This window comes from Abramis brama (genome assembly GCF_963993115.1).
Source record: "Abramis brama genome assembly, chromosome: 2".
In the NCBI taxonomy this organism is placed as follows: Eukaryota; Metazoa; Chordata; class Actinopteri; order Cypriniformes; family Leuciscidae; genus Abramis; species Abramis brama.
In genome coordinates, this window is record NC_139964.1 from 26,801,256 (window position 1) to 26,826,679 (window position 25,424).

At 35.6% G+C, this 25,424-nt stretch overlaps 1 protein-coding gene across 1 annotated transcript; it reads left to right on the top strand.

The window, feature by feature from the left end:
- Window positions 1-762: 762 nt before the first annotated feature.
- Window positions 763-24,937, top strand: LOC311077985 (adhesion G protein-coupled receptor E3-like; the record flags this gene model as incomplete). Its single annotated transcript, XM_084106630.1, has 13 exons — window positions 763-781; window positions 6,806-7,137; window positions 11,191-11,259; window positions 11,403-11,601; window positions 21,681-21,797; window positions 21,964-22,142; window positions 22,252-22,413; window positions 22,489-22,695; window positions 22,773-23,005; window positions 23,213-23,279; window positions 23,364-23,455; window positions 23,541-23,703; window positions 24,271-24,937. 13 exons carry the CDS (start codon window positions 763-765, stop codon window positions 24,325-24,327), a joined length of 1,896 nt encoding a protein of 631 aa, XP_083962756.1. The 3' UTR covers window positions 24,328-24,937.
- Between the last annotated feature and the right edge of the window lie 487 nt (window positions 24,938-25,424).

Genomic DNA, 25,424 nt, shown 5'->3' on the forward strand with positions numbered 1-25,424 from the left:
TTGTCACATGTTTAAGGATGAAACTTCAGGAATAACTCCAGAGCATTTGTAGATCTACAACAATTTTCAGGTCTGTTATTTTTTGGAAACAGCTTGTGATTCAAAGATGTTTCATATAATTTCTAGGAAAAAAAAAAAAAAAAAAAAAACAAGAGCATAATTTCATCTTTTATTGCATTATTCTTTGACAATTAAAAGTCTCAATTTTAACTCTTAAACAAAATCATAAATGCTGTGGAATGTTTTACATATGTGTTTGAAACAAAGAGAAAACAGTTTATTTTTTTAAATCATGTTTTAAAGTCAATGACTAATTTGTTTATTTTCTACTGATTATAACTGAATTCAACCAACCTGAAAAAACAAGGTTTTACTGAAGCAACTGTCAGTAGATATAACCTGAATTCTTAAGAAAGTTAAAATTGCTTATCAAGTTTTTTTTTTTTTTTTATGATGATGATGATGACGATGAAAGTCCTTTTCCACACTGATGTAAATACACTAAATGTAAAAAAAAAATATTTCATGACCCTTAATTTAATCGAAGAAATTTTGAAACTCTTGAAATTTTCAGAAACTCTTCTAAATGTCCAACTGAACATTAAGGGTCCTATTTTAATGATCTAAGCGTATGGTCTAAAGCACACTAAAGTCATGTGTCAAAGTCAATGGCTAATTTGTTTATTATCTAACTGTAAAGGAAACTCATCCTCTGAACTGGTTTGTGGATAAACAGAAAAAAGAAAGAAAAAAAAACTGACAATGGCTTCCTTTCATAAAGGTGAGTATTCTTCTTGTGTTTAAAGGTTGCCTCTCATCACCCCAAAAACCTTATGAACTGTGAACGTATGATGAATGTAGTTTTCTCAGACTCAATCCAATACAATTTCAGTTGTTTTTATTGACTTTTTCTTCATATTTCAGGTTTTATAAAAACTCATCCTCTCATCTCTGCTATTCTGTGTAAGTCTAAACAGTGTTTTTTGCTTTTGTCTGTATGCTGATGTAATGACCAGTGAATCAGATCTGGTTTATCCTTCACGTCACTTCATGTGTCTCGATCTGTTTGGGAGCTGGAGTAAAGTTGTTAATGTATCACATCAATTATACTTTTTGGTTTAGAGTTACAGAAACAGATCGGATATTTGGTTTGGACAATTCATTTTTGCATTTTAGGATCAGTTTGGGAGAAATTACTTTTCTTTCTCATGAAACTTCTAGAATTCTTAAATCCTATGGTCATTAATGCTTCCATTTATATTGATACAACTACAATGTGATTGATTTATCTGTGTAGAGAAACCACTCTAAACAACAACCACTTCTTTCATTTAATTCTGCTCTTCACATAAAGCTGCTGTTTGACTTCAGAAGATTTGGATATGACTCACACATCATATTTAATATAGATACTGTAGTGCTGCAATGGTGCTTTTTTTGAACAGAAGAGGCATAAGAGTTTCATTATGTGGAAAAGATGGGTGAAGATAATAAGAGTTTCTAGGATAGACAGGAAATTATTCTGTGTTCTGCGAAAGAAAAAGTTGAGCTTTTTACACTGTAAAAAAAAGAATAATTGAACAATAACAACAACAACAACAACAAAAAATCTTAGTACTAATTTCCCTTAGCTTTTTCTTGTTGACTCAACTTTTGTAAATAACAGTTATACGAACTGAAAATAAGATGTTTGTGATAAAAAATAATAAAAAAATAAAAAAATAAAAAAAAACGTTTAGTTGAGTCAACTTGACATTATTTGTTTTCTGGAGAGGTACAACTATTCTGTAACAAATATTTTGTAGTTGAGCCAATTAAAAAAAAATGTGTCCATTGTAAATCATTTGGTCATCAACATTTTGGTGATGAGCGTTTCCTTTGGTTGGGCAGTTTGACTCTCGGCTTTTTGTGTGAGTTTTTGTGGTCTTTGTAACAGTGTTTAGCAAAACACATAATTTGTTGATAAGGAAAAATAAACCAAGATGATCAAGTTTTCAGCCTCATAAACTAGAATAAATCACTAATCTTATTTCTGATCAAAATTACTTTTTCTATATATATATAATATTTTTCCAGCAAAACTTTGTTGCAGCAGATCAGACATTCTGAATTGTGATTTTATAATTCATTATAAGGGATAAATGTATTTTGATACACACACAGACATCAATAATCAGCATATGAATCTCAACAATGGTGACATGCTTCATGCTGCAATGCATGCTGGGAGCCACCATAGTATTAAAATCATGGCTCCCAGCATGCATTGTGGCATGAAACATGTCACCATTGTTGAGATCCATATGCTGATTCTTGAGGTCTCTGTGAAAAAATCCCACAATGTATGTAAAAGTCAAATTTCTGAATGTCTGAACTGTTGCATTAAAGATTTGCTAGCAAAATATTAATACAAAAATAATTAATTTTGGTCAGAAATAAGGTTAGTGATTTGCGTGTCACAGACAACTTATTTTCAGTTTGTATAACTGTTATTTACAAAAGTTGAGTCAACAAGAAAAAGCTAAGTGAAAATAGTTCTAAGTTTTTTGTTGTTGTTGTACAAGATTTTTACAGTGTGGATGTGGATTTTTGCTGAACCAACACATCAAAATCAGTCATTTCAACTTTTTTCAAGTTGTGTTTTTTATGGATTTTTGCTGAACCAACACAACAAAATCAGTCATTTCAACTTTTTTCAAGTTGTGTTTTTGAAATGTTACTTTTAAGTACAAGCTTATATTTGTTTATTTGACCAGTTGACTGCTATTTCATTGTGTCCTCTTAAACATGTTGATTCATTTGTATTCATAATTATTTTTTAGATGTCTTAAGACTGTACTTGGCCTTTTCAACTGTGTCACCGGTGACGACTGAAATTGGTAATGTACACTGACATTTTTTTCAATTTCGAAAATGTACTTCATGTGGTAACATCTACAATAACTGGTTTTGTTGAAATGAAATATATGATTTAAGATTACTGAATTTAATTATAACTGAATTCAACCAACCTGAAAAAACAAAGTTTTACTGAAGCATAGCTGTCAGTAGATATACCCTGATTTCTTAAGAAAGTTGAAATTGCTTATCAAGTTTGATAACAATTATTTCATGACCCTTGATTGAATTGGAGGAATTTTGAAACTCTTCAAATTTTCAGAAACTCCTCTAAATGTCCTGAACATTAAGGGCCCTATTTTAATGATCTAAGCGCATGGTAAAGAACACTGAAGTCATGTGTCAAAGTCAATGGCTTTGTTTATTCTCTAACTGTAAAGGAAACTCGTCCTCTGAACTGGGTTGTGCATAAACAGAAATAAACTGACAATACTGTCACGTATTGCACATGCATGCTGGGAACTACAGATCCACTGCCCAGGGTTGCGTTTCTCAAAAGCATCGTGATCATCGTGTCGGTGGCAATGGCTATACAATATATAGGCTTACGATGCTTTTGGGAAATGCAGACCAGTTAGTTGTGTCCAAGTTATTATTATTATTATTATTTATTATTATATGTTATTATTTCATGTAGCCTAGTTTTAAAACAAATTAAGTAAAATATTTTAGATGGCTTAAACGCAATTAAATAAAGTTGTGACAATGTTAAATTGTGTTACTTTAGCTCATTTTAATAAATTAAAATGAACAAGAGGCAAAACAAATTATTTGTGTTAGTTTGTTTTATAAAGTCTATTTCACTTTAATCCAACATAATGTATATAATAACCCCAAATCACAATTTTTCAAAATGAACAGATCAGCAAGGAGCAGCCAAACCAATATTATGACTCGGAGCCTGCAGCTACAGTCCCGCACCCAGAGTCCCGCATTCTCAGACCCCTCGTTTTTTCGAGACAGCGCCTCCTGCTGTTCGGAAGATTGTATAACAGCCGCACACAGAGTCCCGCGTTCTCAGACCCCTCGTTTTTCGAGACAACTGTTCGGAAGATCGTATAACACCCTTATCCAAATGCCACTGAAAACAATAGGGTGCAATATTACGGTCTCGTTTTATTTAAAGTTATCCAAATAAATATTTGTGTTCCCTACTTAATGCATGTGCCAAAAAAAACTAATTGTGTTCTCTGACTAACAAATTACCCAGTAATTTTTTGAGCGTGGGTGTAATTTAAAGAAAATTACTGATAAAAGGGATACAATTACAAATTGAACTATCTTCTGAAAAATATTATGTGATATTATAATGTTACAATGTTTTTTTTTAATTCAAATTCCAATTTTTCTTTCAGTTCAACCTATAATGGTCTAATTAACATTTTACCATGCTAACATTACAAAACCTGTTTTTTGATATTTTAAATGCGAAGCAAAACTCAAATAAGAATAGACAAAACACCAATAATAAACAATTCTGTACTTTATTTAACGATCACCTAAACATCACTGCTGTAACACTGATCTTGCAACACTGCAAACACTGCAAACATGCTGTAAACAGGACAAAGCAAAGAAAAAAGGAAGAAAGAATTGTGTTAGTGACTTTACTTTTCGTCTTCAATTGCATAAAAAAAAACTAATTTATAAGTCGCTTTGGATAAAAGTGTCTGCTAAATGAATAAATGTAAAATGTAATGTAAATGCATAAGGTAAAATAATTACTTTCTGGTGGTAGGCGAATGTTCCTTCTTTTTTCATTCTTTTTGCATTTGCTCTGTCAAATTCATCGACTTCACTAAAATAAAAGATGAATGACATTGTCAAAAATATTGTGTAATAATAAATAATGCAAATTACAAGCACCTAAGGGTGATAAGTAGGGCCACGGAAAAACACCTCCTCCTTCTAGCTTACATGTTAATACCATAGACTGGTTAATACAGTGAAGGCATACAAGGCAAATTTTTCATCAGTCATGAGGCAATACAAGCAGTCAGATATTGAACAACAGATTTTATTGGCTGCTATGTGTGTATTACTATCCTGTATCTTTGACATAAATGTCATTAAATAAAATAAAATTGAATGGTACAGGGTATTGGATATGGCATTTTCAAAACTGAAAACTGAAAAAGAAAACATAAATCACTGCTTTCAGTGCTTTGAATGAGAAATCTCTCTGCTTTAGAACCATTTGAATTTAAATAGAGCAATAATAACAGCCAACTTTTTCCAGCAGTGAACATAAGTGTTTTTTTAAACTAACTTAAGTTAGTTGTATTGCCAACGTGCTTGATTTTAGTGTGACAGGTTTTACACACTGCGTAAGGCTGGCGACACACTGGCTGCGTGGCGTGTCTGTTTTTTTTCGGCTCCCATGATGTTAACAGGTTAGAGCTTGCACACTGCCTGCGTGACACGCAGGGGCGGCTCGAGCCGCGCCGAAAACGCGTGCATGCTAGAAATAGAACCGACACCTATTTTTCACGCGACACGCAAGCGTGTTGCGTTTCCCGGCAAAATATAACAGGAAAAGATGTTTATATGTAATTTTGACAAGAATACTTATTAATAAATGTTATTTTGATGTTTGAAAGTCCCGGAAGTAATTGAAACTTCACAACTTTATTGTCCAACTCAAGGCCAGAAAATAAACAGTGACATAATCGATTATGGCACTTTGCCGCATCGATGCTGAATCGTGCATGCCCCGCATTGCGATGCATCGCCGAATCGATTATTGTTGACACCACTATTTCTAATGTAGCCTATGTAGGCTACAGATCAGGGCTGCATTTCCCAAAAGCATCGTAAGCCTAAATTGATCGTAGAACAACTGACACAATCTCTATGATCAATTTAGGCTTACGATGCTTTTGGGAAACGCAGCCCTGTACCATTGGATAGATGTGTGCTTGTGTCAGAAGAATAAAATATTTACTGCACCAGTATAACGCACTGACAGAAAAAAAACAAACAAAAAAACAGCTTTGGTTGCCAGTACTTCACCGTAAAAAAAAGCAGTAGGCTACTAACATATTGTTGCCTCCAAATGATTTGTTAATCCATACATTGCTACAGTGGAGCTCTCAGGATTAGACACATTATTTGATGTTACTCGTGTGTCAGCATCATTTAAATTAATGTTTATTTTATAATAAACACATAGCTCGTCATAAATGTTTGATTATGATGTTCTGTGGTATATTTTAACATATATTTTAATTCTTATTCTGCAATGATCTGTAAGACTGGGGCTTTATTAATGCTGTTCATTGATTCAAGTAAATTTTTTGACATTTGGGTATAAAGTGTCTGAGTGCTGCCCTCTTCAGGTTGAACGGTGGCTACTGCAGTTGAATTTTCCTATTGGAAGTTTATGGTGCCCTGTGACATAAGAGGGCACCAGCTCACCACGGCCTTGCCTACAGAGAGACAGGTCTCGGGTGCACCCCCCCCCCCCCCAGAAAATGATTCATTTTCTAGAAAATATAGAAATTATACTTCATTTAGAGCGAGCCTTTTGATCAGCATCTCTATCTCTCGTTCATCCCTCATTCATCCCTCATTCATTCGCTCTGTACAGATGACGCATGAGTTCAGTTAGGCCTGTTATGATTGGCAGAATTAAATAACATATCTGATGGGAAATCTTTTTTTCTTCCATCCTTTTATTTTGGGCTCAAAAACAACCTTAATATATAAACACAAATTCAGGGTGATTTACAAATATGTGACAATTTGCAAATGCAGGAAATGTAGAATCATTCAAAAAAAATTTGAACCACGTTTTGCATTGGGGAATAACATTTTGTGAATATCAGTTTGAGAATTGTATTTTGTGAATATATTTATATTGAGACTATGGATTCATATTAGTGTTTTAATACGTTTATCTCTGCAGACCCCTGCTACACCTACACTATGCTGGATGATTCATGGAGATCCATCAATAATACATATGCTTCAGTCAGATACTGTGACACGTCTGTCTCCTGGAGCGGCTGGTATCGCCTTGTTATTCAGGGATGGAATGCTTATATCCCAGACACATGTGTTGCTGTGTACAGCTGTGGCACTAATGTCCCACTGTGGATTACTGGTGGACACCCAACAGTAGCAGATGGAGTCGTCACTCGAGATGTCTGCGGTCGCTGGGACATTTACTGCTGCTCTTCTGGGCCTTTTCCCATTAATGTCAAAGCCTGTCCAGGCAATTATTATGTCTATGAGCTGGTTAGTCCACCTCTGTGCCATGCAGCATACTGTGCAGGTAATTATATTCACATGAGCTTTTTCTACAGCAAAATCCCCAGAGTTAAATTAACTCTGATCAGAGTATGGTCCCCCTCTAAAGAGTGTTAAAGTAACACTAAGTCAGTGTTAAAGTTAATGAGATAATTAAGTTATTAATTAAGTGATGATTGAGCATTAGTGATGAACACCTGCTGTTAACAAGCAGAATCACTGAAGGAAAGAGAAACAACAAGAAGAGAGAAAAAGAGAAACACAAGAACTACAACGGACTTCCAGCCACAGCCTCAGATGAAATCAACTGAAGATAAAAAACATTAAATCTGTGAAGATCTCAGCAGAGGAGGATTAAACAACTCCACAAACAGCATTACCAGCTTCACTTATTACTAACCAGACTGACTTTATTTCTGTCACACGTCTACAGAAGTTCTTATTGAGCATTAGCAGAGTTTTAGATCATTATGTTTTATTGAAAATGTTTTGTCACCGTCATAACCATAATGGTGACAAAATATTGACCAAAATGTTTTGTCACTGTCATAACCATAATGGTGACAAAATATTTTCAGTAAAACATCATGATCTAAAACTCTGCTAATGCTCAATATCTTCTGTAGAGGTTTCCTTTTGTTGGGCAGTTTGACTTGATGTTTTATGTGAGTTTGTGGTCTTTAACAGTGTTTATAAAACACTTTCTTGCAACAGATCAGACATTCTGAATTTTAATTTTTAAAATGCACAATGAGAAAAAACAAAAAAACATCAAGAATTAGCATATGTATCTCAACAATGGTTATGTTGAGAATTTCAAATTTTTTACCTGCATTGAATTTCAAATTCAAAATTTAGAATGTTAGATCTCTTGCAGTATATTTCCATTGTTGAAAGTAATCTATTCATAACAAATGAATAAAAACTAAAAACTTTCTCAATAAGTTTAGATTTTCAGATCACAACATGATTATGTCAAAACATAACCAACACCATCAGATCACATTGTCTCTTTGTTCATCTGACTGTTATAAATCAATAACAGCAGACAAGCAAAATCTAAAGTTAATAATATAAGGGTCAAGAGCCCAACTAAGGCAACCACTGATCACCATAATGGTAACTTACAATTTGTGATTTTCTCCTTCAGTGATTCTGCTTGTTAACATCAGGTGTCTTCAATAATGCTCAATCATCCCTCAATTAATCACTTAATTAGCTCATTAACTTTAACACTCTTGAGTGTTAATTTAACACTCATATTTTAACACTTTACACTCTTGAGTGTGGACTTATATACACTCCCAGGAGTGTTAATTTAACACTGGAGTTTTTGCTGTGTATCACCTGATTATCTTTGTTTGGCTTCCTTTGAAACAAATAATGTGTTTTCTAGTGATGGTGAAATGAAGCTTTGTGAAGCACTGGGGCTTACCCCTTCGACTGTATCGTAAAATGGTTCATTACACGAAGCTTTTCAACACGTTGCACACTAACGATATCTTGTGATCAAAAGGTGGAAAAGCTGCCTTTCTGCCCCAGAAGACCCATCCATTTTTTGTTTTTGTTTTTTTGTTTCATGTAATAAATAACTTTGTGCTCTTTAAACCACAAAGCAATAAAAGTAATCCTCATAATGTGTTAATGTTGATGTAGTTCTTACACAATGTATGACCAAACAACTGTATGAATTAATTTATGAAAACTAAATAAATAAATGGGACAAATGAACTTGTAGGCCTAAGGAAACAATTCTTATGAATCTGCTTTGATCAACAAATGCAGCCTTATTCACATAAACTTTAGCCTCAGTCTTAATCCTATGAATTCATAGGCAGGCTCATGTAGGCATATATTAACAATTAATTGATATTCATCATTATTATTTTTTTCAGCTGTTACTAACATCAGCGTCACCTATACAACAGTCACACCAGAGACAACCTCAGCTGGTAATGTACTCTGATGTTTCCTGTGTTGTATTATGTTTTGGCTGAATGTTTGGTGTGAGTGTGTTTGTGTCTCTAGATATAGATAAAAGAGTGTGTGAAATGTGCATTTGCAGAACATTTTTATAACATGAAATGATTGTCTGTACACACACTTTTTTGGAAAAAAATGTTTTTTGACTGAGAGGATATAGATTTAGATTTTATGTCCATGAAAAAATATTAATTCCACAGCAACATCTCTTCATTCCCATTTTTTTTGTCTTATCCATCATTTTATTTTTGATCAATGCTTTCTTTAATTCTGACTGCTGCTAATCTATTAATCTTGTTTAGCACATTTATCACTGATAGTTTTATGTGTTGGTAACATGAGTTCTGCTCCTATTGGAGAAACATCACAGCTTAAAGTGAGACACTGACTTCTACTCTGGACTAAGTTCAAAATGAATAAAACACAATATAAATGGATAGGACTTTATGAGATTATTTTCTAAAGTTTTGTCTGGCCATGCTAAATTTCCATTTGCAGATGTATTTTATTATTGTCTTTATGATGGTTTCTGTCATTGCAGGTATAAATATAACGCTGGAGGAAGGATGCACCGTAAGTTGAGTTTCTAACTCACGGCCCCTATCAATGGCAATGTTTCCATTCATGTATTTTATGCAATGAGATTATGTGATTGGATAACTGGACTGATCAATCTCATCACACACCATCTAAAATTATGTTTTGTTCATTCTGAAATGCGTGTCATCAAAATGATTCAATAATAACCAACTGCAGAACCGCAGAACCATACGTCATAGCAGTGTGAGGACGACAGCGCCAGCCTAACAGTCTGATGCCGGAAGTGGGCGGGGTAAAAGCATCTAAGGGGTGGAGATGGGTAGGTTTAGGGGTAGGTTTAGGGATCAGGGGGTGGAGATGGGTAGGTTTAGGGGTCAGGGGGTGGAGATGGGTAGGTTTAGGTATGGTATATGTAAGGTGGATATGTATGGTATCCACTTCCGGCACCAGACTGTTGGGCTGGCGCTGTCGTCCTCACACTGCTATGACGTATGGTTCTGCGGTTCTGCAGTCAGACCTATCTCAAATGATTTGGTATAATTACCTCCCGGACCTCACACACACAATCATAAACATCAGGCATCAAAACAAAACAAAAGACATAACAGCGTTTATTATTAACAGCATTAACCACTGTTGAGATGCATGTGCTGATTGTTGATAACTGTATGTCAGCGTAGGTTGACTTCTTGTGCTCATGTTTGTTAAAAGATTTTAACTGATTATAATAATACTGCTGGATCTCATACTTCAGTAACACAGGGTCTGTAATATGATTGTATTAATGATACAACACAATTGTTAGTTTCAAAAGACATCAGTGAATCAGTCTATTTCATGATGATTATAAAACCATCAACAGGTAACCATCATCACCTGATTTCATTTCACTTTAGCTTTCTTTGTTGCTGCAAATGTTTTTGACAAACACATAAGGTCCAGTTGTGGTTTATTTATTTGCTCTTGGCTGACATGTGGCATTGCTATGGCCTGCTTGCGGCCCAGATCTGGCAAATAGGAGCGGTCCGCCCAAGGGCCGTCATTCCACGCTTAATGTGGGCCAGGTCAGTTTTCCACATGTAAAATGGTAAATGGACTGCATTTATATAGCGCTTTCATAGACCTATGGCCACCAAAGCGCTTTACATATTGCCTCACATTCACCCATTCACACACTCATTCATACACCAACGGCGGTGTCAGCCATGCAAGGCGCCATCCAGCTCGTCGGGAGCAGCTGGGGTTAGGTGTCTTGCTCATGGACACCTCGACACTTGGTCAGGTGGAACCGGGGATTGAACCACCAACCTTCCAGTTTGCAGACAACCTACATGAACCACTGAGCCATGTGCCAGATGTGGGTTGGATCTGGGACGTCACAATGTTGCTATCTGGCATAACATCACTGAACCTTCACAGTGACTTTCAGTGCAGTAACAATACATGTTTGGCTCTCTGTTAATACTGAAAAACATGATCAAAATCAACAGCCTACTGCTTTCACAATTGTGATTTCAGAGTCAGAACTGTTTCCAAAATCTTCTTGAGAAGATCGAGAACATCACATCACAAGTGCTCTCTGTGACTGTAAGTCTTCAAGAGAAAAATAATCAAATAATCAAACATTTGTCAGTTATATACTGTAGATAATAGATGATTGACAAAACAGTGCTGTCTTATTTGCTCTGTTGACATTTACTCTGACACTGTTTATCTGATCAATAAATTAGACTGTGACCAACATTTTGACTGTGGCCTTCAACGCTTCAGAGAACATTTTAGAGTCATCTTCATCATCATCATCAGTCAGCCCAGCTGAACTAGCCTCCTATGGGAACCGTATCTTAAAAACCAGTGAGAAACTCATCTCTACATTGGTGAAGCAGACAGACACGAGTGACAATGTCAGTTTTACTCTTGCTGTTGTAGGTGAGTGGGGAAACTGTTAATTGATGATGAAACTGAGATTATATATGATATCAGGGAGTTTATAGTCTAGAGAGCAGCGGTGGATCACGGGTGTCAGACAGTGACAATGTGCAGAGTCACTGTCTGTAATTCAATGTGAATGATAATTGTGAAGAGTTATAAATGTTTTAAAAAGAGCAGAAAACATTGCCTGTATCTTTTGTTGTTGATGTCAAAGGTCAGTATTTTGGTGCAAAGTCATTCATCATTTGTTAGCTCACCATTCATCATTTGTTAGCTCATCACATTAGACAGATTCCAGATGGACAGGTTGTGTCCCGAAAAACACCCATCCTGAAAAAAACATGAAACATTTTTGATTTTAAAAGGCACACTATGCAGCTTTCCGTTTTTGTCAAACAGCGGAGTATTGTATTTAACGTTAGGCTACTGTCGTACATACCACTTACACAAAGCCGTCTCTGCACTCACGGCCTGATCCCCACCGCCCTCTATACCGGCAGAGGTGGGTAATCCAGGGGCCAAAGAGTAAAAGTCCTGCCATATGTTTATTCCACCCATGAACAAGATTTCACTAATTAGTTCTCTCTCCTGTCTGAATTAGCAAATCCAGGTGATTGGAACAAAATACTGAGGAGGACTTTTACTTTCTGAACCTTGACTTTACACCTCTGTATACCGGTACCTGTTCAGTAGGATGGAAGCTGTAAGTGGAAAAAAGGTGTGGCCCCTTTAAGAGCTGTGTGCGCCCTGTTGAACTGTATTGTATGTGCGCCTCGAATATCCACTAGTATCCGGCAGCGGGTTATTTCAGTTTGATGCTCATTCTTATCCTACTTTTGTTTATCAAGTAACGCTGTGGACGGTAGAACGGGTGACAGACAGTTACACGAGTTCGATTGGGGAATAAATTGCAAGTTGTGAGATGCCAATCGCCTCCGTGAGTCTGTCTGGCCTCTGTAATAACTTCATCTGTGAGCTATCCCTATTTCTCCTCGTGACACAACGCGTTACAAAGCGTTGGACATCGAACAGGCACAGATAGCCTCCGAAGATGTCTACTAGTAAAGGGGTCCCCAACACCCAGGCTGCAGAGCGGTTCCGGTCCATGGGACATTTGGTACCGTGCCGCACAGAAAGAATAAATAACTTACCGTATTTTCCGGACTATAAGTTGCTCCAGTCAAAAAAATGCGCCATGGAGAAGAAAAAAAAACATATTTAGCCTAAGTCGCACTGGACTATAAGTTGCATTTATTTCGAAAACAAAAAACAAAACAAAAACAATGTTACAGATCGGACAGTTCTCCGTTACGGACGTGAGCGCTCTGAAAGCGGCACTAAAAGACTTTAAAACTTTCACAGAGACCTCAAACAGAAAGCACAAAAGCCTGTCTTTAAATTTAATTTCGTTTTTTATTAATTGTATTTTAATTTTAATCAATGTTTCATCAACCAATTGCCTGCACTGTTAACCCTTGCTGTAAAAAAAAGGACTAAATTCTGACAATATCATACCATTTTCCATTAAAACAGTAATATAATGTAGAAAACAAAAATAGCCAGAGAAATAGACAGAGAAACAGGAAGAGAAAAAAGAGAAACACAAGAACTACAACTGACTTCCAGCCACTGAGTGTGAAACCAGTTTACAAACCAGTTCAACATTATTTCTTACGTACAAAAGTTATTGTTGAGAATTAACAGATATTTAGTTGTTGATGTTTTATTGAAAATAATACAGTTATTATCACTATGATGGAGATCAGTGTTTGTTTTAGTTGGGCTCTTGAACCATTGACTTTATTATATTAGATTTTTCTCTGACTGCTTTAACTATGAGTTTATAAAACACATTTGTTATGGCAAGAAAAAGTCAAGAGAAAGATGATCAGTTGTTCATGAATGTTGTGATGATTACGTAAGCATCCTGGACATGTCTGATTCTCTGATCTTAACCAGTGTAAAAGCTTTGGATTTATTTGTATTTCATACTAATCATATCTGTGAATCAATAATATGAAATATAGTTTGTTCTGAAGGATATTGAAATAATATAGTGTTTTAAAACATTTTGAACTCTTGCTTGTCTTAGACACACACGTAACATCAAGAATCAGCACATGAATCTCAACAATGGTGACAGTAAAAACTTTAATGTCGCAATGCATGCTGGGTTCCAGGATAGTATAAAACTCCCAGCATGCACTGCTGCATGAATGAACACTTAATACATCAATGCCATTACTTCCATTGTGCACAACACAAATAAAGTATTGCCACCATTGATGAGAGACATATGCAGATTTTTGATATATCTGTGTTTCTACAAGACATTGTAGCTTGTTTCTTTTTTAGGCTGTGCATTATGAGTTAAAAAATACTTATTACTGTAGTTAGTTACCACAGTGGTGGTAATACAACACTTTTGATGCAGGATTAAAAACTGAAATAGATTTAGTGAATGAACAGGCTATGTGACGATTTTTTTTTTCCATCATAATCAATATAACCACAATCAATCACAAACTGTGTGTGTGCACAAGTGTGACTTACAAAAACACAGTTCAATCAGCCAGTGAAAAACTAATGTTAAAAAGTCAATGGTCAGCATCCCAATTAAAGCAAACACTGATCTCCATCATGGTAACTTCAAACCAAACATTTTCAATTAAACATCTCAATAACAACTTCTGTAGATGTATGACAGAAATAAAGTCATACTGTTAATAATAAGTGTAAAAATGTGTAATGGCTGGAAGTCAGTTGTAGTTCTTGTGTTTCTCTATTTTCTGTTTGTGTGTTCCTCTTTCCTTCAGTGAATCTGCTTGTTAACAGCAGGTGTTCATCACTAATGCTCAACAATAACTTATTTCACTTATTATTCAACATATTCACTTAATTATCTCACTGCAACACTGCGTCAGAGTTAGGGTTGGGTATTGGTTGGGTTTTATCCGATACCAGTACCTACTCAGTATTCAGTACTTAAGAAAACGAAACCGCACACACTTTATCAAAAAAATAATACACAGCAAAAACCCCAGTGTTGAATCAACACTGCTCAGAGCACATATACTCTCAGAAATAGGGGTACAGCAGGAGTCCATTTCTGTCCCCCAAGGGACATATGTGTACCTTTTTGAGGGTCAAAAAGGTACATATATGTCCCCAAGCATTAAAAGGTACAAATATATACCGTTTCTTTTAAAGGTTAAGGTACAATATCAAAAGACAGCCTCTGCTAAGTAATTTTATTTTATTGTTTGTAAAAAAAAAAAGTTTTTTTTTTAAAGGTTTTAATGATACCTTAATCATTTAAGGTAGATTTTAGCTTATCACTATATTAGAGTAGCCTTGAAATAAATGAAATAAAAGTTTTGTAAGTCAATTTACTGATATTAAATCATTATAACACAGCAATAACTCCAGTGTTAAATGAACTTTCTTGGGAGTTTATTTGGCTCCAGACTCAAGAGTGTTAAAGTGTTAAAATATGAGTGTTAAATTAACAATCAAGAGTGCTAAAGTTAATGAGCTAATTAAGTGATTCATTGAGTGATGATTGAGCATTATTGAAGACACCTGATGTTAACAAGCAGAATCACTGAAGGAGAAAATATTTGTTTTAAGACACCGTTATGGTGATCAGTGTTTGCTTTAGTTGGGTCTTTTGACCCTTAAACTGTTAACATTAGGTTTTGTTTGGCTGTTGTATCTGAGTTATAATGGCTAGATGAACAAAGAGATAAGTTGATCAGGTGGTGTTGGTTATGTTTTGACTTAATCATAATTTGACCTGAATCACTGAACTCATTTAGAGTTTAATCTCTGACTTAAATGTATATTGTTGATTACAGCATCACTGTGATTCCACAGCATAAGATCCAGAATTTTTGAAATAATCTAAAGGATTTCTTAAAAGTTGATCTGATAAAACACATATTTATTTTAGGCACACACAGACATCAAGAATCAGTGTATGAATCTCAACAATGGTGACAAACAGAATATTCAATTAGGGAAAGGAAATTAGTAAGACAATTCGGTAACACTTTACAATAAGGTTCCTTTATTAAACATTAGTAAATGTATTAACTAACATGAACTAACAATGAGCAATACATTTACTACTGTTTTTGTTAATCTTTGTTAATGTTAGTTAATCAAAATAAAGCTGTTCATTAGGGCTGGGCGATTTAAATCGCGATATTGTTATGCGCATCTCGTCAGTAAAGCCGGTTCCTTGATTATTAGTAAATCGCCATCACCTGCTTTCAGATGGAGCGGCATTTAGGGCTGAGGAGATAATTAAGTGATTAATTTAGTGATGATTGAGCATTATTGAAGACACCTGATGTTAACAAGCAGAATCGCTGAAGGAGAAAATCACAAATTGTAAGTTACCATTAAGGTGGTGGGTGTTTGCTTTAGTTGGGCTCTAGACCATTATATGTTTACTTTAATATTTACTGTTGTTTGTCTGCTGTTATTGATTTATAACAGTTAAATGAACAAAGTAAAGTGTTATCTTATAGTGTTGGTTATGTTTTGACATAATCATGCTGTGATCTGGAAGAGGTAACTTATTGAGATAATTTGGTTTATCTTGTTAGCAGCTGTTTTGTGATTCTTCAGCCTATGATTATCAGTACTTTACTTATAATTCAAAATTATTAATAAACATTGTTCTGATCAAAAGACCTTGAGATAAATTTATGTAAAACACAGACATCAATAATCAGCCTGTGAATCTCAACAATGGTGACAATAATAAAGCATGTTGCAGTGGCTGCCACCAATCACAACTCATTAATGGCTCCCATCATGCATTGCGGTATGAATAAATTATGATCTGAATTGTCTATGTAATTTACTTTTCTTAATTGAATATTCTGCTCCTCACCATTGTTGAGATGCATAGACTGAATCTTGACGTCTGTGTGTGCCTAAAACAATGATTTTTTTTTTTTAAACAACTTTTAAGAAATCCTTTATATTATATCAAAAATTCTGGGCATTTATGCAGATTCACAGTTATGCTGTAACCAACAACATAAATCGAAGTCAGAAAGAAGGATTTTAATGAGTTCAGTGATCAAGTTCAAATGATGATTGTCATAATATAACCAACACCACAAGATCACTTTTTTTCTTTGTTCAACTAGCAATTATAACTCAGATACCTCAGACAAACAAAATCTAAAGTTAATAATTTATGGGTCTAGAGCCCAACTAAAGCAAACACCCATCACCATAACGGCAACTTACAATTTGTGATTTTTTCCTTCAGTTATTCTGCTTGTTAACATCAGGTGTCTTCAATAATGCTCAATCATCACTAAATTAATCACTTAATTATCTCATTAACTTCAACACTCTTGAGTGTGGACTAATACACTCCCAGGAGTGTTAATTTAACACTGGAGTTTTTGCTGTATACAAAGAGCCGTAGTTAACTGACAAGCTGAGCCATATCGCATTAAATATCGCTGGCGATACGTCCGCGATTTTAATGCGATATGGCTCAGCTTGTCAGTTAATTACGGCTCTTTGTAGTAAATGCCGCTCCATCTGAAAGCAGGTGATGGTGATTTACTACTAATCAAGGAACCGGCTTTACTGACGAGACGCGCATAACAATATCGCGATTTAAATCGCCCAGCCCTAATATATATATATATATATATATCATTGTTGTCAACGATTGTACCCTGTCAAAGCCAATTTTGTACCATTTTTGAAGGGTCCATTTTTGTATTGTTAAATAAAGGTACAAAATTGTCACCACAGGTACAAGATTGGTCTCTTAAGGTACAAATCACAAGGGTACAAATATGTACAATATTGTACCCTTGAGGGTACAGCCCCAGTGACAAGCCATTGTACCCCTAAAGGTACAATTATGTACTTTATTTTCTGAGAGTGTATGGTCCCACTCTACAGAGTGTTAAAATTAACACTGAAGCAGTGTTGAAGTTAATGAGATAATTAAGTTAACACTGAAGCAGTGTTGAAGTTAATGAGATAATTAAGTTAACACTGAAGCAGTGTTGAAGTTAATGAGATAATTAAGTGATTAATTAAGTGATTGGCCATTAGTGGTGACACCTGATGTTAATAGGCAGAATCATTGACGGAAAGAGAAAAAACAATAACAGAAAAAAGAGAAACACAAGAACTACAACTGACTTCGAGTCATTACACATTGTTGCACTTATTATTACCAGTTTGACTTTATTTCTGTCATACATCGACAAAAGTTCTTGAGATTCAACAGAAGTTTAGACGGTAATGTTTTATGGAATTTCTTTTCAAATCACCATTATGGTGGTCAGTGTTTTCTTTAGTTGGGCTCTTGACTCTTTTCATTTTGTTAACATTAGTTTTTCTCTGACTGTTCCATCATTGTGTTTATAAAGCACATTTGTTACTGCAAGAGAAAACATGACCTGCTCACAGTATGTTTTGATGATAGTGACATTATCATCATGTAGTGACCTAATTCACTGATGTCATTCAGAGTCTAAATCTTTAACTATATGCTTGATGTCTCATTTTAGTATTGGTGATTGTAGCTCTGAGATTCTACAGTTTGAGATCCAACAGCAATATGAAAAATTTTGAAAATACTTTGAGCAAAGAAGCTAATGTGTTAAAACACACAGACATCAAGAATCAGCATATGAATCTCAACAATGGTGACAATAAACAAACTAGTGACGAACAGATCAACTCTGAACATCACAAAACAAGCTACTAAAGTCAGAACAAAACAATAGCAAAATAAAAGCAAACAGAAAAAACAATGAAAATTACAGGACAATTCAGCTGCATAATTTATTCATGCTGCAATGCATGATGTGAGCCATTGATGCGTTCTGATTGGTGGCTCCCATCATGCACTGCAACATTAAGCATTTGTTTGATTGTCACCATTGTTGAGATTCATATGTAGATTCTTGATGTCTGTGTGTGATTTTAAAACTTTCAGATCATTAAAATATTGCTGGAAGTAACTACTGTAGTGAAAAATGAATAAAACATGTGGATAATCAGTTTATAATGATGGGTGCCATCATTGAATCAGGTCACTAGTAATTTCATCATCAAATCATAACCAGGGCTGCATTTCCAAAAGCATCTTAAGCCTTACTTGATTGCAGACCAACTGCAACAAATGGTCTGTACGATCAAATTAGGCTTGCGATGCTTTCAGGAAACACAGCCAAAGTCACAGTTTCTTTTGCCACAACACAGATGCTTTATAAACACAGAGTTGGAACAGCCAGAGAAATACTAATGTTCAAAAGTAAAGGGTCAAGAGCAGCCCAACTAAAGCAAACACTGACCACCATAATGGTGACATGAAACGAAACATTCCATAAAACATTACCATCTAAACTTCTGTTAAATCTAAATAAGACTGTGTGTAGATGTATGACAGAAATAAAGTCAAACTGGTAAAATAATAAGTGCAATAATGGCTCGAAGTCAGTAGTTCTTGTATTTCTCTTTTTTCTGTTCTTGTTTCTCTTTCCTTCAGTGAGTCTGCTTGTTATCATCAGGTGTCACCACTAATGGCCAATCATCACTTAATTAATCACTTAATTATCTCATTAACTTCAACACTGCTTCAGTGTTAATTTTAACACTCTGTAGAGTGGGGCCATATGTGCTCTGAGCAGTGTTGATTTAACACTGGGGTTTTTGCTATGTACCTCTGTGTGTGTGTGTGTGTGTGTGTGTGTGTCGTTTAATAGGCTATTGATGTAGCCTAAAACACTTAGGCTAAGTTAAGATCAAAATTTTGTCTTCTCATATTATGATTTTTACTTTAAAACAGAGAAATATCTGACACTGAGCAGAAATATTTAACACACACATAATAGTCTCAAATAAATATACTTGATATACAAGATTTGCAGTTAAAATACTAGACTTACCATGTCCACCACGACACTGGCAACTTTTTAATCCGCATTTTTTTTTAAACGATTATGCTCATCAGTGGTTGTATATCAAGCAGGGACAGGTTTGTGTGCATTATATTTTGATTTCACCGGAACGAATAGAGAGTCTCCGCAACGTATTGAAGCGCGCGTCCAAGTAAAGACGGTGCGTTGTGCGCGAGCCACAAAAGAAAACACTGTATCAGCGCCACTGATCGTCGTGGCAACGAGCACTTTGATCACTTGAATTAAAAAACACATTTCAGCGCTTGATCGTCTCTTATTTAACAAACGAACAAAATGAATGCTCTGCTGGTTAACTGTAAATGCTTTATTATTGGAATGTTCGTGGCGCGAGATGTTTTATAGGGGCGGTAAAAAAAAAGTCAGGCGCCGAAATCAGGCACCGAAAGTTTCGTTCTTAATCGGTCTCGTTACTACCGTTTATGTCGGAACCGGTTCCCTATTGGAACCGGGTTTCGGTACCCTACCCTAGTCAGTGTTACTTTTTACTCTTTGTAGTGTGGATTTTCCTGTGGGGTTGAATGGGTTAACAGTGTAAGATAAAAAGACACACCCACAAAATGTATTTTAACAGTAATAAACTGTAAGTTATAAAACAGGTATATACTGGCAACACTGTTGCCAGTAGTTTACTGTAAAATTTATTTTTTGGGTCACCATTGTGCAGAAGAGTAGAGCCTGTGCTTCAATCCAGGAGAAGATCTACAAACATTGATGATATGCTGCATGTTGCTTTATTTAACAGACGGTGACTGTGTAGTTGCTGGTCCAGTGGAAATCTTTTTATGTTCGATAGTTTTTAGTGGTTTCAAATGAAAAAAGTTCACAGTAATACTTTGCTCACATTATTTATGCATTATAAATTTGAGTTAATACGTTTAAATGACAGTTGGTCAATTTAAGGCAGTTGGTTTCTGCAAGTGTAATTAGTTAACTTGAGTTTTAGTGCATTTTACAGTAACATACTGTAGATTACAGTAAAGAACTGTACAATTAACAGTATATTACTGGCAACAGTACGCCGACGCGTGAACTGGAGCTTGTCTCATAAATTAACCGAAACTCAGTGATAAGGTAGCCTACTTGCCTCACAGACCTGAGAAATTATAGAAAGCTTGAAATGTCTACTTTTAAACAGAACAATTCAAAACGAAAGAAATCTGACTGTTCTCTGCTTATGTACAGTATTTCGTATGAAATGTGCATTTATCTCCGGTGCGTTCACTACTGCGAAGATCGCGAGTCAGCATCGTCAACTTCATCTTTCCAGCCGACACTGACACAAAAAACACTTGTTTATTAGTAAACAATTAAAATGTCTCCTGCTATATTTTACATATTCATAATCATAATCAATTTTGTTTGTGTTCAGGCTTTCTCAGTTGTCTTTAGGCGCGATGTTACGAGGACGCTGCTAATAAAGTTGCAAATAGGCCTACACATTGGATTCATGTTTATTATTATATCTAAAAAATACCCCCGTTTTTATCTGCCACACCTTAAAGGCCGGTCCGTGAAAATATTGTCTGATACCTAAAATACCGGTCCGTGGCGCAAAAAAGGTTGGGGACCGCTGTACTAGTACATCAACAAGAACGCCAGGTAAGCAATGCTGTTGAATCCATTGCTGCTTTTAGCTCTCGCCAACGAGTGAAAGCCTGACTGAGTGAGACTCTTGTCCGGTTCCTCACGCAGTCAGTTTCTCGTTTTCTTTTCCTTGACTCTTAGGACCGCGTTTTCTTCTTCGACCCTGCCATGATTTACTTCTGAAATGCGTGCTAGTGTCTTCCATAGAGGCTGCTTCATATGTTGTTGATGTATGTGACGTCGTGCCGTAAAGCAAGTCGTGATTATCGCGAGATTTGTCGGGGCGCCACCTCTCAAACTTGCATTGCTGGTTTTTCCAGCTAACAAGTGCTTTTATTTACATTTATTCAGTTAGCAGATTAAACTACATCAAAGATAAAACCCAACAATAGTGAATAGTCATTTATTTGTTTGACTTTTGTGCAAATTCAATGGAATCGGACTTTCATAAAAAAAGATACATGTTGTAAATAAATTATTAATATAGCACATAACTGTTTGTTTGTTTTTAATCAGAGGTTGAAGTCTTCATGGTTGGACCCAATGTCACCTTAGATAAAATCCCTCGACTTGACACAACAAATTCTTCTGTGGACATCGATCTCATTGGGATCGCCAAGAACAACAATGAAGGTATGTGAAATGTTTCTGTAGGATTAAAAAAACCTTAGAAAGAAAAATCATACCATTACCACTAAGCCATATTTGCTTATTTATTTTTATTTATTTATTTGTTTTATTTAGATTGCTTTTATTATTGTTGTAGTATTGCATGTAAGCTTCTGTTTCTGTCACACAGGATCAGCTGCTGTGGCTTTCATGAGTTATAACACAATGGAGAATCTACTGAAGCCAGACTTCTTCAAATCAAATGACACGATTAAAACCATGATGTCCACTGTGATCTCAGCTACTCTTCCCAAAACCACCAACACTAAACTCACCAAACCAGTCAACTTCACCCTCAAACACATCAGAGTGAGAGACTGAAATGTGTTTTTGTCCAACCTGAGAACTGATGAACATCTGAAAACATCTAATATTCAGTGTTGTTATATTTTCTGCATGTTCTTTCTTCTTTTTGCAGGAGTTTGACCCCGACGGTTCCCTGTCCTGTGTGTACTGGAATATCAGCGAGTGGATTGTAGATGGTTGTTCTGTTTTAGAGACCAACAGCAGCTACACTGTGTGTTCCTGTGTTCATCTGTCCACATTCGCTCTCATCATGCAAACCAGCCGCCCTTCAGAGGTACGAGAACATTTATAGTGAGCATTGAAGAACAGCACAAATTTGGCACTCATGTACTCTGACATGTTTTCTCAGAGCGACACATTGATGGACCTGTTGAATTTGGTGTGTGTGATCGTGGGGCTGGTGTTCTTCAGTTTGGCCCTGTTGACCTTTGCCCTTTGTCAGTGGAGTCCTGGAGTGAATAATGTGGCTCGAATCAACCTCTGTGTGAGTCTGCTGTTGGCTCACCTTCTGTTCCTGTTCACACAACAGTTCCTGAGCCTCATACGCTCTCATCAGGTGAGAATGATGAAGGAGCCCTACAGCTCAGCACAGTCTCACTGAGAATCATCATAACCGTCTCTCATGATCTCCAGGTGTTGTGTGCCGTGATATCAGGTGTGCTGCACTTCCTCTTTCTCTCCGGCTTTGTGTGGATGTTCATTGAAGCTGTGCTGCTCTTCATCTGTGTGAAGAACCTATCACAGGTCAGCTCCAAAAAGAGGGAGGTGCTTAGCAGTGGATACCTGTGTGTGATTGGATATATGATTGCTCTGGTTGTGGTGGCCGTGTCAGTCGGGCTGCTTCCTGATGGATACGGAAGTGAACAGTGAGTTGTTGTTGTTGTTTTTAGGTTCATTTGATTAGAGGGAAATAAAGCAGCTTGGGGCTTTTGTGACATTTCTAATCTGATAAAAAATACATTTTTACACACACTGTAAAAGCACATACAAGATTAAAAAGACTAAAAAAGTCAACACCAGACAGTATTTTTGCCAAATGCATGCAGTTCTTATATTATGTTTCCTCTAAACAGTTGCTGGATTAAAATGGATAAAGGTTTTATCTGGAGTTTTCTGGGTCCTGTTTGTGTCATATTAGCAGTAAGCACATTTCTTATTTCTCATGATTTTAATTTATATTAAAGGGAAAACAAAGTGATTAATTATTATTTTTCTACTTTTCAGTTAAACATGATTCTCTTCTTCAACATCATCATCAGTCTGAACTCAACTCTCAAAAATCTGAATGCTGAAGTTTCACAGATGAAACAAACCAAGTAACAAATATTCAGATTTGAACACTCCATAATATATATATATATATATATATATATATATATAATTTCCTTTATTTCTCTGCAGTGTTATGACATTTAAAACACTGGCTCAGTTTGTGGTTCTTGGTTGCTCCTGGATTCTGGGTTTCTTCACTAATGGCAGGAAGGAGCTGGAGATCCTCTTCCTGATCTTGAATTCCCAGCAGGGAACCTTCATCTTCCTGGTCTATTGTGTCCTCAATGATGAGGTCAGACATCACTCAATTTACCACCATATTTCATTCAAAACTGAAAATGAAAGACTGTTACAGTTGTTTTCATGGAGGTCCTGTTCTTATTTTGGCAATCCATGACATTTATAGAGAAATGTCAGAGTCAGTTGTTTAATCTGTTACTATTCTTCCATTTCCTTCCTGTGACGGAATGTTCAAATGAGTGAAATATTCAAACTCCAACTGTCAGAATATAAACAGAATGTCTTTGATATGTCTGTCTGTCTTCATGCACAGCATTACTCCTCTCAAACTGCAAGTTTTTAAACTACTTCAAACTTCAGTGTTTAAAATCATTTTTGTCCTCCGTAATTAGTTCAGTCATTTTATCATCACACTCCATAGGAAAACCGTTTCACTCTCTTCAGAGACAGTATATAAAAGTAACGTATCTACATTTACTTCTGAAATTGCAAATCTAGTCTCTTTAAACATGTTTTCTTACGTGTTTATTATAAGGAAATTCCACTGTGGTTCATGAGTTTCAGAGGTTAAATGGATGTCATGAAGTCACTCAGCTCCTCTCGTCTCATTCTTGTCCAGGTCAGACAGCAGTTCAGGAAGTTCTTCAGATGTCTTTGCTGTGTCAAACAACACTGAGGACTACAGCAATCACGATCAGGAAATAAAAAGTGCCATTATTATACGGGTATTTTATATAACAGAGTGAATGTTTTGGGAATTTTAAATTCATAATTCAACTTGAATGATAGGAAAACATGTTATACGAGTGTCTTATTTATAGCTGTTAATGTTATTGATGTAAAGCTCTTACATTTTATTTAGTCTTTTGTAAACAGGATTTTTTGGTGGAGGGTGAAAAGCATAATTTTACAGATTCCTCATAATAATTAAGCTGAAATATTTTCAAGTAAATGTTGGCAAAAAAACAAACAAAAGCAAAAACAACAACAACCTAAAAACTTTCATGTGTGCATGGTGAAGGGAAATAAATTAATTTACATTCAGAGTTGTAAAGTTATACATTTGTTAATCTTGCAAAATTATATTTTTGTTTGTGAAGGTCAGAAAGCTGTTTCTTTTTGTAAGGACCCATTTTACAGTACACTACTTTAATTGTCTAGTACAAAATATGTCATAAATGTATTTTCAAGAGGGAGGGCCACAGGATTTATCGGTATAGTGATATAAATTTAAAAACTAAGCTATAAAAAATTATTAAAAGTGCAACTAATGTCTCATTCAAAGTAAATCTGTGTCTTGATTTCTTTGTATTAAAACACATGAAATATTTTTGCTTTTGTTCAGGTCACATTCACGCTATCCTGTATTATTCAAATGCCTTTTTGTTACAAAATATCTTAACAAAATGAATGTCAAAGTCACAGGCTCAGTCACCCTCAGCACTACACTTCCCAGTATCATTCCTGTTCACCACCTGCACACACTCCTTCATCACCTGCACACACTCCTCCATCACCTTCACAGTGCTCAAAATCGACACTCAGAGGCTGTTTTCCCAATCACACCCTATACCCTCATTCACTATTCCCTACATTAGTTCACTAATATAGTCCACTTGACAGAGTGAATGAAAAGAAGTGAGTGAATTGAGACACTGATGAACACCTGATAAGCAGAATCACTGAAGGACAGAGAAACAAGAACAGAAAAAAGAGAAACACAAGAACTACAACTGACTTCCAGCCATCTAGTGTGATAGTGTATTATCGAGT